The following is a 14,365-nucleotide window of genomic DNA, read 5'->3' as shown; positions in this document are numbered from 1 at the left end:
CTTCTGCACAAAGAAAGCAGGATTCTGTGATTTTTAATCTAGAAAATCAAAATATAGTGCCATTTTTTCTTCTACAATGAAAAAAGAAATTAGGGTATGGGTTAAAAGGGGGAAGTTGACCAGTTCTGACCATCATGAAGTACACCAGGATTACTAACCTGTCAAAAGCTATCTGAGGTTATCACTTTACAACCTAATATAATTGAATAAGTTGACATGTATACCATAACTGTATATAATTACCAACCATACATATTGTGGAAAGCATCATTGGAATTTTAAAAAAAGATGATAGAGGTTTCTGCATTGTTTCTGACAGTAGTTGCAATATAATGACTGTATACAGTTACACTCACCTGTGATGTGGTAGCTGACTTGACGGTTAACAGCAGAGCTGTCATCATCTCTGGTGTTCAGCACAGCCACGACCTCACCTGGCGGGTCACTCTCCTTAACTGAGCCAAAGTAATGCTGCTCCAAAAACCTGGGCGGGTTGTCGTTGATGTCTGATACTACCACCGTCACAGTGGTGGTACTGGAAAGAGACACGGTTTCTCCTAGATCTGACGCCACAACTGTGAAAGTGTAGGATGGATTTGTTTCATGGTCCAGGTCCTTACGTGTTGAAATCCAGCCTGTGTTGCTATCAATGCTGAAGGTTCCACCCAGTGTGCCTGAATCTACTTCAGATTGGATCAATGCCCCAAGACTGTATGTCACCTGGCCATTAGCTCCAGAGTCTGGGTCTAGCGCTTGGACTTGAATAATTCTGGTTCCAACAGACATTCCCTCCATAACTGTGGCCTCATAGGAGTTGGCTTCAAAGGCTGGTTTGTTGTCATTTAGATCCAACACTTTGACTTCAACATCAACAGTAGTCACAGAATCGAGCTTAGCCTGTTGTACAGTGGCTGTTATTTTGAAATGATACCCTTTGATCACTTCATAGTCCAAGGACTTATCAAGCTTAATCACACCTGTATCCTTTTCCACCACAAACACTGCATCTTGGTTGTTTTCTCCAGTCTCTCCATTAACCAGGGCAAAGGTAGCGGCTAGTGGGTCATGTCCAGGTGGAAGGTTAATACGCACTGTTCCCATTGCTATGCCTATAGGGGTATCCTCCGGAATGCTAAATGAATACTGATGTTGACTGAAGTGAGGAATGACAGCATCTGGAGAAAGAACATGGATGTAAACAGACACTAGAGAGTGTCGGACTGGATTCCCCCCATCCACAGCTTTCACAAAAAAAGATAATACAGAGTTTCTCAAGTGGCTGAAACTGCCTTTAGTCACCATCCAACCATTGTCTGGGTCGATCTCCAAAATATCTACCACAGGGACATGTGCCTCACTGTAAAGAGAGTATGTTACTTTGGCATTTGTTCCATCATCAGGGTCATGAGCCTGAATCTGTGTCACCAAAAATCCTTTAGTCACATCAGATTTGACAGAAGCCCTGTACTCTGTGGCGTGGAATCGAGGTACATTATCATTATCATCCAACAGAGTAATTTGTACTGTGCAGAAAGAAGCACGTCCGCCATAGTCCCGGGCTGCTATCGTCAGGATGATATTCTTATTAGCTGGGTCCTCACGATCAAGCTTTTCTACGGTGGTTATCTGACCACTTGCATCAATGTTGAACTGGTCTTTTCCCACATCATTGACGAAGGAATAAGTGATGTAGCCGAACATTCCAGGGTCTGCATCTGTCGCCTTTACCTGGAATAAAGAGAACATATGTCTTAGTCAATGCAGTCAAGAGTATTTTATGTTGATGTTGGGGATAAGAAACCCCCCTGAATGTGAACAGTTACCTGTATAACCTTGGTTCCTACAGCAGCGTTCTCTCTTAGGTCTGCCTCATATGCATTTTGCCCAAACACTGGACTGTACAGGTTGGCTTCCAACACCTTAACATGGACCTGTGCAGTGCTGGTGAACACCCCATCAGATACTGAAACATTGAGGGTGTGGACAGGCTCCATTCTCTGCTTTTGGTGACTAGACAATGTGATGATTCCGGTCTTTTTATCCATCACGAAGTTCATTTTTTCATTTCCTGACAAAATGCTGTATTCCAATTTGTCAAAATCTGAGCTGTCAGCATCTGAGGCCTGAACACAGGTGACAAAGTGACCTCTGGGTGCTAATTCATTCACATATGACTCATAGAGAAGCTGGTTGAAAACTGGAGGATTGTCGTTCATGTCATTCACAACAACTAAGACTGATACTTCACTGCTTAGTGGTGGGAAGCCATTATCAGTGGCCTTGACAATGAACTCATACTTCTGGAGTAGTTCATGGTCTAGCATACGAGCTGTGAGGATTAATCCACTGCTACTATCAATGTGAAAATAGTCTGTGCTGTTGTGTGCATCTGAGAAGATCTGGTAGCGGACAACACTGTTCTTCTCGGAGTCTCTATCAGTGGCAATGACTTGAAGTGCCGGAGTTCCAATCATGGCTGTTTCTGACAAAACAACTCTGTAGGACATCTTCTGAAAGATGGGAGTGTTATCATTTACATCCAGGACTACCACATCAACGTCAACCTCAGCACGGGCACCAGTTAGATAGTCTGTTGCTCTGATAGTCAGGTGGTAAGATGATGCTGCTTCATAGTCCAAAGCGTGAATGACACTTATGACTCCGGTGTCAAAACCAATGTCAAACTGCAGAGATGGATCTCCATCAACTATAGTGTAGATGATGTTTTGACCTTCTGGACTAGTGGCATTGATGCCAAGGATAGGTGTGTGTACAGCCACATCCTCATTCACAGAAACAGAATAAAATGATTTGTCAAATACAGGCATGGCTTTGTTGACTACAGTGATTGGAAACTCTATAGTAGTTGAAAGAGGTGGATAACCACCATCTCTGGCATATATCACCATCTGGTATTCCACGTTGGACAGGTCTGATTCAAAAGACTTCTTGAGGGTAAGACCACCGGTTTGTCGGTTGATCTCGAAGTGCCCATGGTCATCCTTTAGATAATAAGATACCTCTCCATTAATGCCTTTGTCGCTGTCTACTGCCATGACTCTGAAAATGGGTGATCCTGGCTCAGCTTCTACTTGAACGGCTGCATAATATGGAAGTCCAACAAACACAGGGGCATTGTCGTTGATGTCCTCAACTTGAACTCTCACCATAACTCTGGCCACATGCAGATGGTCATGCTCTCTTCTTGCCTCAATAACCAGTTCATAAAACTCTTGCTCTTCACGGTCAAATGGTATACCTGTGGTTTGGATCACGCCCGACGTAGGACGAATTCTAAAGCGGTTGCCAGCATTCAGCAAGGTGTATTTCAGTGGTTCATTGAGACGGTTTCCCACAGCATTGACCACAGCCACTTTGGTGATATTTGAGACATTCTCTTGAATAGATGAAGAGTAAAGGCTCTGGGTGAAGCTGAGGCCAGAATCCAGAGCTTCTCGGACAAGTATGGTGACCAAAGACATGCTGGAGAACTTCCCATCTGAAACTCTGACACTAAAGCGGAATCGTTCTTTGGAGAAGTTATTGTTCTTGACGACGATGATTCCACTGGAAGGTTTGATGGCAAAGTATTCCAGTGCTCCATCAGTCAGAGAGTAGGTAAGCTCTGTAGGGACATCTTTGTCAGGGTCTACAGCTGAAACTTGCAAAGCCTCTACTCCTACATAGGTGGGAAGTAGCAGGATTGTTTCATAAGCATTCTGGGTGAAAAGAGGTGGTGAATCATTTGTGTCAATCACTTGTATTGTGACTTCAGTTGGACTGTCAGCTGTCAACTGAGGCCGACCACTGTCCCTGACATGGACATGGAAGTGGAAAGTGGCAAATGTCTCATGGTCTAGATTAGCAATAGTTCTGATGGAGCCAGTTCCTGAGTCTACTGTAAAGAACATTTTTGCTGTATCTTCAACAATCTGGTAAACCATCAGAGCATTTTGGTTACGATCAGCATCAATAGCCTTGATTACTAGCGGTGAGCCATCTGAGTCCAAGACTACGCTGTTGACTGGCGCTGCTTCACCGATGCTACCATGATAATGAAGCAACTGAAACACTGGGGGGTTGTCATTTTCATCCACGACCTGAATTAACAGAGTAGAATTAGAGGCCATGCCAGCCATGTTGGTAGCCCGGACTATAAGGGTGTAAGATGTTGTAGTCTCAAAGTCTAGAGGCTTTTGAGTAGTTATCACTCCGCTGTATTGATTAATTTGAAAAACACGGGCTGCGTTTCCTTGTTTAATGTCATAAGTGAGGGTGGACTGACTGACTGCACTGACTGTGGTAACAGATGTTCCAGTCACTGCCTTCTCTGAGATCTCAGCTTGGTACTCAGGCTGAGGAAACTTTGGACCTGCATTGTCAGAGAGGGTGACAGTGATACGCACTACAGTGGTGGTGGACAAGGGAGGGGAGCCATTATCTGTGACCCTGACAGTGAGAACATAATGGCCTATGTTGGACAAATCCAAGTCACGTGCAACAGTGACAATACCCAAAACTGGCTCAACACTGAAAGCATTTCCGGTGTTTCCTGTAAAAAAAAAAAAAAAAAAAAAAAAAAAAGGAATTATTGAAGTAGACATTTTACAAGCAGTTATTTAAAGGCTACATACAGTAAACAGCAACAATTACTCAGTTTTCACACGTGCTTACCTGCTTCAATAAAGTAGTGTAATTCTGCATTCTCTCCTTTGTCTTTGTCAAGGGCAGTTACCTGGACCACAGCTGATCCCACTGCTGCTGACTCATAAACTTGACCTTCATACAGTGCACTAGTAAAGATGGGTACATGGTCATTTATATCTTCCACCTCTATCAACACACGAGCCAGGTTCTTCCGATATGGGAACTCTTGGTCCTTTACCTGTGGAGAAAATTTAGGAATGAGATACACAGTTCCATTCAACATGGGCAATGTTGGTCCAAACAAAGCAGGATGTCGCTAAGCAGACAACACTCTAAAACGCATCAACTATTTGTTAAGGTGTCCCAAATCTAGGGAGATAATTTCAACCCCTGGTTGATAAACCAACCTGAACAACAAGTGCAGCACAATGACATGTACCATAAAATCTGGCAGACAAAATGTCAGTGACAGTTCTGTTGCATACTGATAAATACATATCGACAATGCCTGTACATCAATATCTACCTGCAAAAGACACAAAACGTGTCACTAGAATTGGAAATGATGTGCCAATGCTTCACAGAAAACATGTTTCCAATAATCATGTTAGTGGTGTTACAATTAAAAGCCCTTATAATTAAAAGCCCATAGCACTTTTTCACAAGAACACAACATATTACTCAGCGTTATATGAGGACCTTTGATATACTTCATATACTAGCATAATCCTCTCAATATTTGTGATTGAAAATAAAAAATTATAATAAACAAACATAATAATAATAATAATAACAATAATAATAATAATAATAATAATAAGTTGAAAAACTTGAGTTGCCCATATGCCACTGATAATATAAAATAACCTAACATGGAAATTAAATGGTAGCTTCAATGTTCCTTTTCTTTTGCCTTTAGCAGTGTGAAAAACAAGGTCAGACTACATTTTTAATTTTAACTGTTAAAGTTGGGGGGGCATAAAAAACAAGCATGTCTTACCACGACAGTGAGGATATGCTGGGCACAGGCCTCGTGGTCCAGCCTCTGAACCGTGTAGATGGTGCCCAGGGACGGGTGGATGCGGAACAGACGCATGCTGTTGGGGTCTATCGAGCTCTGCAGAGAGAAGGTCAGCTGGTGATGCTCGTCGCGGTCTGATGCTAAAACCTGGACAACCTCAGTGTCTGGTGGTGTATCTTCAGAAATGGTGACATCATAGGTTGTTTGGGAGAAGAGGGGAGTATTGTCATTGTAGTCCATCACAGAGATGTGAACCTACAATTTGAGGAGAGAATGACAAGAAAAAGAAAGAGGAATGAATAAAGACATGATTCAACTGACAACTGCACACATTTCTTTACTGCATGACTGAGTTTTCTAATCTATTATTACTCAAAGCCAGTAACCTACTGTTTATTGTAACAATATAGCAGGAAACAACAGGATGGAGCCATTGATTTCAGTCTAAAGAGCCCATCTGTGAATTGCCTGGTGATTAATTAGCCTCTGGAGGCTAAATGCTAAATAAATCATTTATTTTACAGTGTAGACGGTGGATATCTGGATCAAGACTTTTGATTTGCATTGGCTGTATACAGTTTTCAGTCTGACGAGCAACACAAGACATAAGAATGAAGTTGTAGTTGAGAGATAACAATTAAATACGATCAACTTGCATGTTTATGACTGATCTCTATTAAAGGGTGTCTGCATATGAATGCATATAAATTTAAAGGTGATGGCTGATGCACTTGGCACATTTTTCCCACCACTTGCTCTCCATATCGAGTATTAAAATGTGACTGGCCAAACTCCAAGGTTCCTGAGCCAAAAAATATATTCTCTCGCCTACACATTCTGCATATTATTCACACGGAGACTGTGTTTCTAGAGATCACACTGTGTTTGGTATATGCTTTTGTTCGGTAGGTCTCTGTTTTGAGGCCCCAGGTGCTATTTTTTTCATCACACGGACATAAAGCGTCATGGTAACAAAAGAATTTCAGATCATAGGTGCCGAGTAAATACGTGTGGCACTTTCATGCCACTTCATCTACATGGCAATCCTTACAGTCACTGCAATGATGAAATAGAGTGTTTGCTGAACATGATGGAATGCACGTCATTTTACACACTGCAGAGAAGTCATGCAGGGTGTTCGTGGATGGTGTGTGTGTGTGTGTGTGTGTGTGTGTGTGTGTGTGTGTGTGTGTGTGTGTGTGTGTGTGTGTGTGTGTGTGTGTGTGTGTGTGTGTGTGTGTGTGTGTGTGTGTGTGTATGTGTGTGTGTGTGTCATGACTCATGGAAAGTTCCTGAGTCACAGATGACTGGTGATGGAGCTCAGTGTGAGTCAGGAAAACACAGGAGGAATGGCAGGAGCAGGCAGGTACTGAGGCAGACAGAAAGTCAAGAAATCAAACACAAGTGGATTTCATTTAGTCAAGCGAAAGTGACTGAAGTAAAATACAAGAGGTCGACTTGAGCAGTTTGCCTGCTTAATATAAATAAAAAATTCTGTATTGCTGTTTGCCCACTGTGGCCTTATATGGCATGGGTGGCAGGATAACAACCCTGGTTAAAGTAAGGGGCAAGGGATGGAAGCCAGGGGCATCAGGGTACAAGCTGCTACTACAGCGAGGGGCTAAGCAGGGGGACAAGAGGTTAGGCTATCAGGTGCAATCTGGCATGTGACAGAAATTAGCCGGCCAGAAAGGAAAGCAGGGTGATGGTGACTGTGGTGAGGAAGCAAGGTAGAGAAGAGTCACAGAAAGACTAGCAGGATGATTATGCAAATACAATTAAAAAGAATAGGAATATTATTTTATAGCCTTAACAGTTACAGTAGATACAAGTTGAATTATAGGTGAAACATACAATACTTTGATAGCATGAGTTGCAACACTTCAGTTTCTCAGCATCACAGCAAATGAAGTGCTGTGACATAATAATTCAAAGTCTTTGGAATGTTGGGGGTTCAGGGAAAAGGTGGAAAGTTTTGGAACCCCTGTTTTAGAACTGCTTTCATGGACCTGATGACAGTTTGGAGGACAGCGTCTCTGCAAACTGGCAGGAATATTCCCTCTACTGCTTCAAACTAAACTTTTGTTCACGACCAAATAACAGATTTTGAAACCCTCTTCAACCTACTTCTGTCAGTCCTCAAGGGAACATCCACATGCAACATGATGAACGGTTCTGAGGAGATCTGCATTCTTTCAGTTCACTGCATTAACACCAGATCAGTGAGGCCATGTGATGCAGCTGCAGGACACTGCGATGACCTGTTTTCCAGTGTGGCTTTCTGGAGCAGGTTGGAAGGCTTTGGCCTTCAACCTGAGACGGACAGCACCTTTTATGACCTGCTCCCTCTGACCTATCACTGAACACTTGAATATCAAAGACAACCGAGGACAGCAGGGTGAACAGTAGAAGCACATGGAATTCTGTTTTTATGACACTAGATATCTGCAGGTGTGTTCACAAATTATGGTCTGTACTATAGTCCATGAGGTCCTTGAGTGTGGGTAGGTAAAAAATGCCCTACAAAATGTCTGGGTTAAATCCCTGCAGACATGGCCAGATGTAGCATGATGATAAGAGATGTTTGGTTCATCACATTATATCAGTGATTCTTCAATATTGAAACTTCACTCATTCATTTTAAATGGAGCAAGGTCATGCGTTGCCCAACTGCATTGTGGCTCCATTGCTTTACTCTAGTTGCACTCAGGGCAGAAGAAGTTCAAACTAAAACTCTTCAAGACTCTTCCAGTCAATGAGATGAGAATATACAGGCACCAGTTAAACAAATCACAATCTACCATCCCAACTGTCAGGCATCCACCAATCACCGCCACCACATCAGTGTTGCTTTAGCAATAGTAGCAACTCTTGCCATCAAGTCGAACATCACAGACACTGTTCCGTTAACTTACCAAATCCCCCTCAAGCACCGGACCCCTTGCTCTCTTGCAACATTAGGCATTAAAGTACACTTGTGAGTACTCAACGACTGTATTGAGCACTCACAAGGCTCTGTTCAGAACCAGGACCTTCTCCCTGAGAAGTGAAAGTGCGAACTTCTAAGCAATTCTACTATCTATGCCCCTGTCACAATACACTTGCTGGAGTCTGCAGCCATTACAAAGCACAAAATAACAGCGGGAGCTGGAGCAGGGTTTAGTGGGGGAGGAAAAAGTGCCAAAATGCAGGATACACACACGTAGAAAAAAAGATTTGCCCTGATTCTTCTCCAGAGAAAACATGAAGCGAAATGAAGGGAAACAGAGACAGGAGTTGAATGCTGCCAGGTGGTGGGTCTAAATTTAAACCATACTGCAGCAGTCGGCCTTCTGTTCTTTAACTGCGGAGACATTCTCTGGCAGCATGACGCCATGCTGACTCTCCATCTGGGTACCTACCTCCCAATTTACAGGTGTGTGTGTCTGGGCCTTTTATATGTGTGTGAACAGATACAGTATTATAAATCATCATCATCATTATCATAATGACAATAATAATCATCATCACCATAACCATAATAATAATGATAATACAGACATATCAACAAGAAGAGTTGTTGGACTTACAGTATATGCTATTGAAGCACTTTACAGTCGTTGATTTAAAAACAAAAAAACAAAAAATAATAACAATAAAAAGTTCCCTCACATTTTCACTGCTCAGAGAAACCCTTGCCTCTCATGTAATACAGTTATTATGGTTCATGAACTACGATTTAGTACATGATTTATGAATGGGTGGGATGCAAAACCACAAGTTGGGCTGGCAAAAATTGGGTTGTATCCAATTTATTTTAAAAACAAAAAAATATCAGAAAAGTGGTGGTGCAGTCAATAACTTTGCCTTTCTTTGTGAAGTTTGTATGCTCCTCCTACCAACACTATTTCTCTCAGGGTTCACCACACTAATAGGCTCTAAATTTTCCATAGATGTGACTTCAGACCTGTGATTAACTATGCGGTCCCTTAAAGTGCTACATAAGTGCAGCCGTGCAAACAACAACACAGTTGCGTGGTACCTGGGTGTACGCCGCGTTGGTGCCATCTGTGGCCTGCACCGTCAGGTTGTAGAAGGAGCGCTGCTCGGCATCCAGCGGCTTAGCAATGATGACAGTGCCCACGGCCTTCTCCACGTCGAACGCACTGTCGCTGTTGCCACCTGATCCGCGGGAGGACGTTCAGACAAGAAGAGGGAAAGTCAGACATACAGATATATATGGATATGTATACACACACAGAATGTGGTTTTATTGATGGAGCAATGGTTTACACTCATTTCCTGAAATGTTCATTAATGTGACATGGATATACTCTATGTAACGTAGAGTAATTTATTCATATACAAATGAGTGGACTGAGCATGTATAATGATCACACATATGGCTGCTGACACCTGCACTGCTGGCACATTTCAGAATCACGTAAGCACAAGCACTGGCCATGCAAGCACACCAACAACATACATTCCTGTGTTCATGTATATACAGTATACTGTCTGCACTTATGTGACCTTTTGATTCGCAACTTATGGCGCATACAAGTGTGTGTGTGTGCTTGACAAAGCATCCATTCCAGCATTAGCCTAACAATGATCCAAGCTCACTCTGGATATCGTAAGGTGGAGAAATCTGAAAATCCTAAACAATCTGTGATGACCAAAATGTGGATTTGATGTCTTTGTGGACTGAGAGCACAGAACTTCAGTGGAATCTACTTAATGTAAACTCATTTTTTTAAAGTTTAGTTTGTGAAAACCTATACAAGAAGAACTGACCAAAGTATTAGTGACTAGTGATGGCTCCACAGGCCTTTGTTCTCATCACACCATCCAGACTGAATTAAAAGCTACATTTAACTGTGTAACATTGACTCAGACCCCATATTGCGACCACTCACCAACACCACATGTTGCTGTTTGTGTTTATGTGCAGCTGCCTCTCACTTCAGTCACAGTTCGACTCCTTGTGTGAAGTAGCCTCAACACTTCTGCTTCTGGTGGCCACATTGATGGAGAAGCTCACCTGGGATGTTCCAAAATGGACAAACCATCCTGAGTGTAGTCTCAAGATAATGACTTCACTCTGATGTCCCTTACTCAAAGACATGGACTTACGCGGTGAATGTGGTGATCAGTAGCATTTGATTGGATCTAAATTGAGAATTCAATCTGTTTAAATGTCTTCTATAGTCTAACGAGAGTAGTTTCGAATGTGGACATATAAATAATCACAGTTTGAAGAAATCGAAAATACAACTTGGGAAGCAATTAAGTGTTCAGAGGGAGGCAGGACTCGAAGTTCATCTCGAGTGAAGACCCATTACTTTTCAGATATTTATAGATGTACATAATAAGTAAATAACTTAGGGGCCACAGTGCAGTAACCTACGCTTATGGAGACCACAAAATATTAATGAGCAAGTACAGACAGAGGGACTGCTAGACCAACTTCAAACATTCTGCCATTCGAAACAGTTCATCCTCATTTAGGTCATAAAGAAGAGGAAGAAGAAGAAGAAGAGGGTTTGGCAAGAATCCTGCTGAGGCTGGAAAAAGCTTCTGGTCTACCGTTGCCAAATTACAGAGAGAGAAAATCCAACACTCCGCAAAGTAAGGGAGGGAAAAAAAACAACACACTTCTCTGTTCTAAAACGGTTTCCCACTGCCAGTCTCACCACAGAACAGGCTGATGTCTATCACCTCCCCCCTGCAGCCGACAGGAGGCAGAGACGCAGAGACAATGTCATTTAGAGCGACTGCTTCAATACTTGTTTTTCTGTATCAGAACACCTGCTTTATTATACCACATACTAAAAATAAAACACAATCAGAGCCAAGAACTTTTTACAGGCTTTTGGCAGAGTCACAGTGCTGTATATCTCAGCTACAATGTATAATTATGCAATTATTTTTAAATTGTCAGTGTATGTTTGTTCTAGCACGGCTTGTGTTCCAATAGTACAAAATGTGTTTTCACAGTTTTAAAGATGATTTATTTCCTTTTGTGATACATTTAGCCAAGAGATTCAGAATGATCCAAAAATTTGACATAAATGGATATGGAGCAATGTCCTGCCTATGCATGATATCCTGTCTCTGAAAGACTTAGCTTTCTGTAACAGTTAATTTCTCATTGAGCAGATATTTATTTTTGCACTCTTGCTTTTGCAGCAATAAGGAACAAGAGCCTTTCTGCATGGTGTTTGCATGTTCTCCCCATGTGTGCGTGGGTTTTCTCTGGGTTCTCCGGTTTCCTCCCACAGTCCAAAAACATGCAAAATGGGGATTAGACAAATCGGACAATCCATAGCTGACCATAGGTGCGAGAGTGAATGATTTTTTGTATGTGACTGATGATCTGTCCAGGATGTGACCCCACCTCTCGCTCTATGTCAGCTGAGATTGGTACAGTGCCCCCCCTCGACCCTCATGTGGAGGATAAAGTGGTAGAAAATGAAAAATAAAAACCCTGCAGTAACAAAAGGTAAACACAACACAAAATTAATATAAATTCATTCAAAATACTCAATGTGCAGGATTGTTGGATCTTACTGCCCTTGTCATATACACCTCTCTTGAAAAAAGATGTGCACAGCGCATCTTTTTTATGGTTCTACAGATGCACACACGTCTATGTGGGTCTATATTTTAGCTGGTGAGAGTGGGTGTGTATATGCACTGTGGACTAGACGGAGGCTGTCTGTGATCCAGTCTGCCTGTGTGTGTGTGTGTGTGAGAGTGTGCGTCTATAAATCTGTCTGGCTCGGTGTGCTGGGTGGAGCACCAGTAGCTTCATCTAAAAATGGATCACGGGTGTGTGTTTAGTGGATGTGGTGTGAGCACACAGTAGAGTCTGTGCATTCTGCAATTTAAACCTGGGTTATCTCTGTGTGTGTGTGTGTGTGTGAAGGATGTACTCACAGTCACACAGATACTCATCCATTTAGACTTAGTTTCCGAGGTAAGCTCCCTATAGCTGCCTTACTCTTTTGTGACCATTTTTTTTTCACTCTGGTGTTTGACAAAGTGCAATTTTAACCCACAATTCAGAGTTGATTTAAAATAATGCACTTCTCATGTCGACTGTGACTTTCCGCCGCTCTGTACTTTCTGTGTTCAGGAGCTACAACACAGCGGATTAGGTGAGTGATGTGAAAGCATGGAGGAAAAACAAATAAAGAGAGGAACTGAAAAAGTTTACTCAACCCCGCTTTAACAGCAGACTCGCATGTATGCCGCAGAGGCGTCAGCTAATAACGCTTCTCATTCATTTGAAATGGAGCGGTGTCAAGCATTGCCAAACTGCACTGTGGGTCTGTTCATGTGCGCTTCAGAAATTGAAAACCCGAGCTGTTAGTCATAAAATTATAGCTGGGTGTTCTTTCCTCTTCACAGCCACTGCAGACTGCTCTGCTATGTATCGCTCTCCACTTTTCGCTCACTGCTCACTCAAAAAAAAGAGTGACTGAAGCAATGTCACTGTATTATTTTTCTTGTATCAAATCCTTTAAATTTAAAGGAATAGTACACCCAGTGATAGTGGAGACGGAGCACAATGTCACTATGGCTACACATATATCAATATTCACAGAGAAGTGCGGATGCATTTCTGTCAAATGTACAAGCCTGTACTTAAACTGAGGGTCAATGCCAGTTTCCAGTTCCAGGCATGACTGATCCCACATTTGCAGTCATACATTTAAGGCTGCATGCAGACGTCCCTGTGTAGCTTCACACGGACCATATAACAAACCTCAACCAACTGGCAGCGTGGAAACTATGGCTTGGCTGTTAAACTTCAACATTTCTTTGCTTCCTACAACCCACGTTTATTTGTCTTACTTTTTATACTGTTCTTCTAACTACTCACTCAGTTTCTTTTGTACGATGAAGTATTGGGGCCAAACTGAAAAAAAAAAAAAAAATTAATCTGGAATAAAGTCGTAATATTACGAGAAAAAAATTGTTATTAATCAAGTAAAAGACGATCAGTTGGAACCTGCGACAAGATGAGAAACGCGGAGCATTTTGTAAAGTTATATTTTGGTTTGGGCTTCACAAATAAGGAAGTACTTAATCTCTTTGGCACATCAGCACCACTTTATCATCAGCATCAGGACTTTGATCAGATTGTGCAAGAAACTGAGTTTGTTTCAAAGAAAGAATCCCATCTAATCATCTCTTTTGTGGAGGAGGGAATGGCTGGTAGTGGCCGACTGCAAGGATAACGCTGGTTACATCTGTGTGCTGTTTAAAGAGGTTCTGTCGTTTCTCAAGAAACTATTAGATTGATACCGGATTTACGGCGAGCATGGCTTCTTCGACGGCATATGGAATCTTTTTCCTCACAATATTGCAACTTTATTTTCGTTATATTACGACTTTTCTTTGTTGTTTGGGCCTAATACTCGGTCATGCTTTTGCCCTTTGTTTCTGTCTCCCTTCCTCATCTGCTTGAATTCAGATTTAAAGTATTAAGTAGTCCACTTGTTGACTGTGAGGAGTGGATGCATGGTATTTGGATTTCAGATTCTGGGTGTGTTTTTCCTTTTCTGCAGAATGTTTGGTGCTTCCGGCTGTGTTGTGCTCCCTCAGTCCCAAACCAGCTGCCCAACAGTCAACTGCATCCATTAGAGGAGCTAATGGGTCAGCACACAGTGGAAGATTTCTGTGCATGTGTGACTGTGCCCTCGTGAG

The 14,365-nt window shown here is 42.2% G+C and overlaps 1 protein-coding gene across 1 annotated transcript in view; it reads right to left on the bottom strand.

Moving 5' to 3' along the window:
* Positions 1 to 14,365, bottom strand: part of fat3a (FAT atypical cadherin 3a) — a gene marked incomplete at both ends in the record, with an annotated part of 96,727 nt that overhangs the window by 33,453 nt on the left and 48,909 nt on the right. The window contains 5 exons of the mRNA XM_083887331.1: positions 357 to 1,728; positions 1,824 to 4,552; positions 4,675 to 4,885; positions 5,648 to 5,923; positions 9,690 to 9,829. Coding sequence (XP_083743457.1) covers positions 357 to 1,728; positions 1,824 to 4,552; positions 4,675 to 4,885; positions 5,648 to 5,923; positions 9,690 to 9,829 — 4,728 coding nt within the window. The remainder of the gene's footprint in view (positions 1 to 356; positions 1,729 to 1,823; positions 4,553 to 4,674; positions 4,886 to 5,647; positions 5,924 to 9,689; positions 9,830 to 14,365) is intronic.

The sequence above is a fragment of the Microchirus variegatus genome (assembly GCF_963457635.1).
Source record: "Microchirus variegatus genome assembly, chromosome: 3".
Lineage (NCBI taxonomy): Eukaryota > Metazoa > Chordata > Actinopteri > Pleuronectiformes > Soleidae > Microchirus > Microchirus variegatus.
Note: the sequence above shows the minus strand (reverse complement) of the source record. Positions and strands in the feature narration are given on the sequence as shown.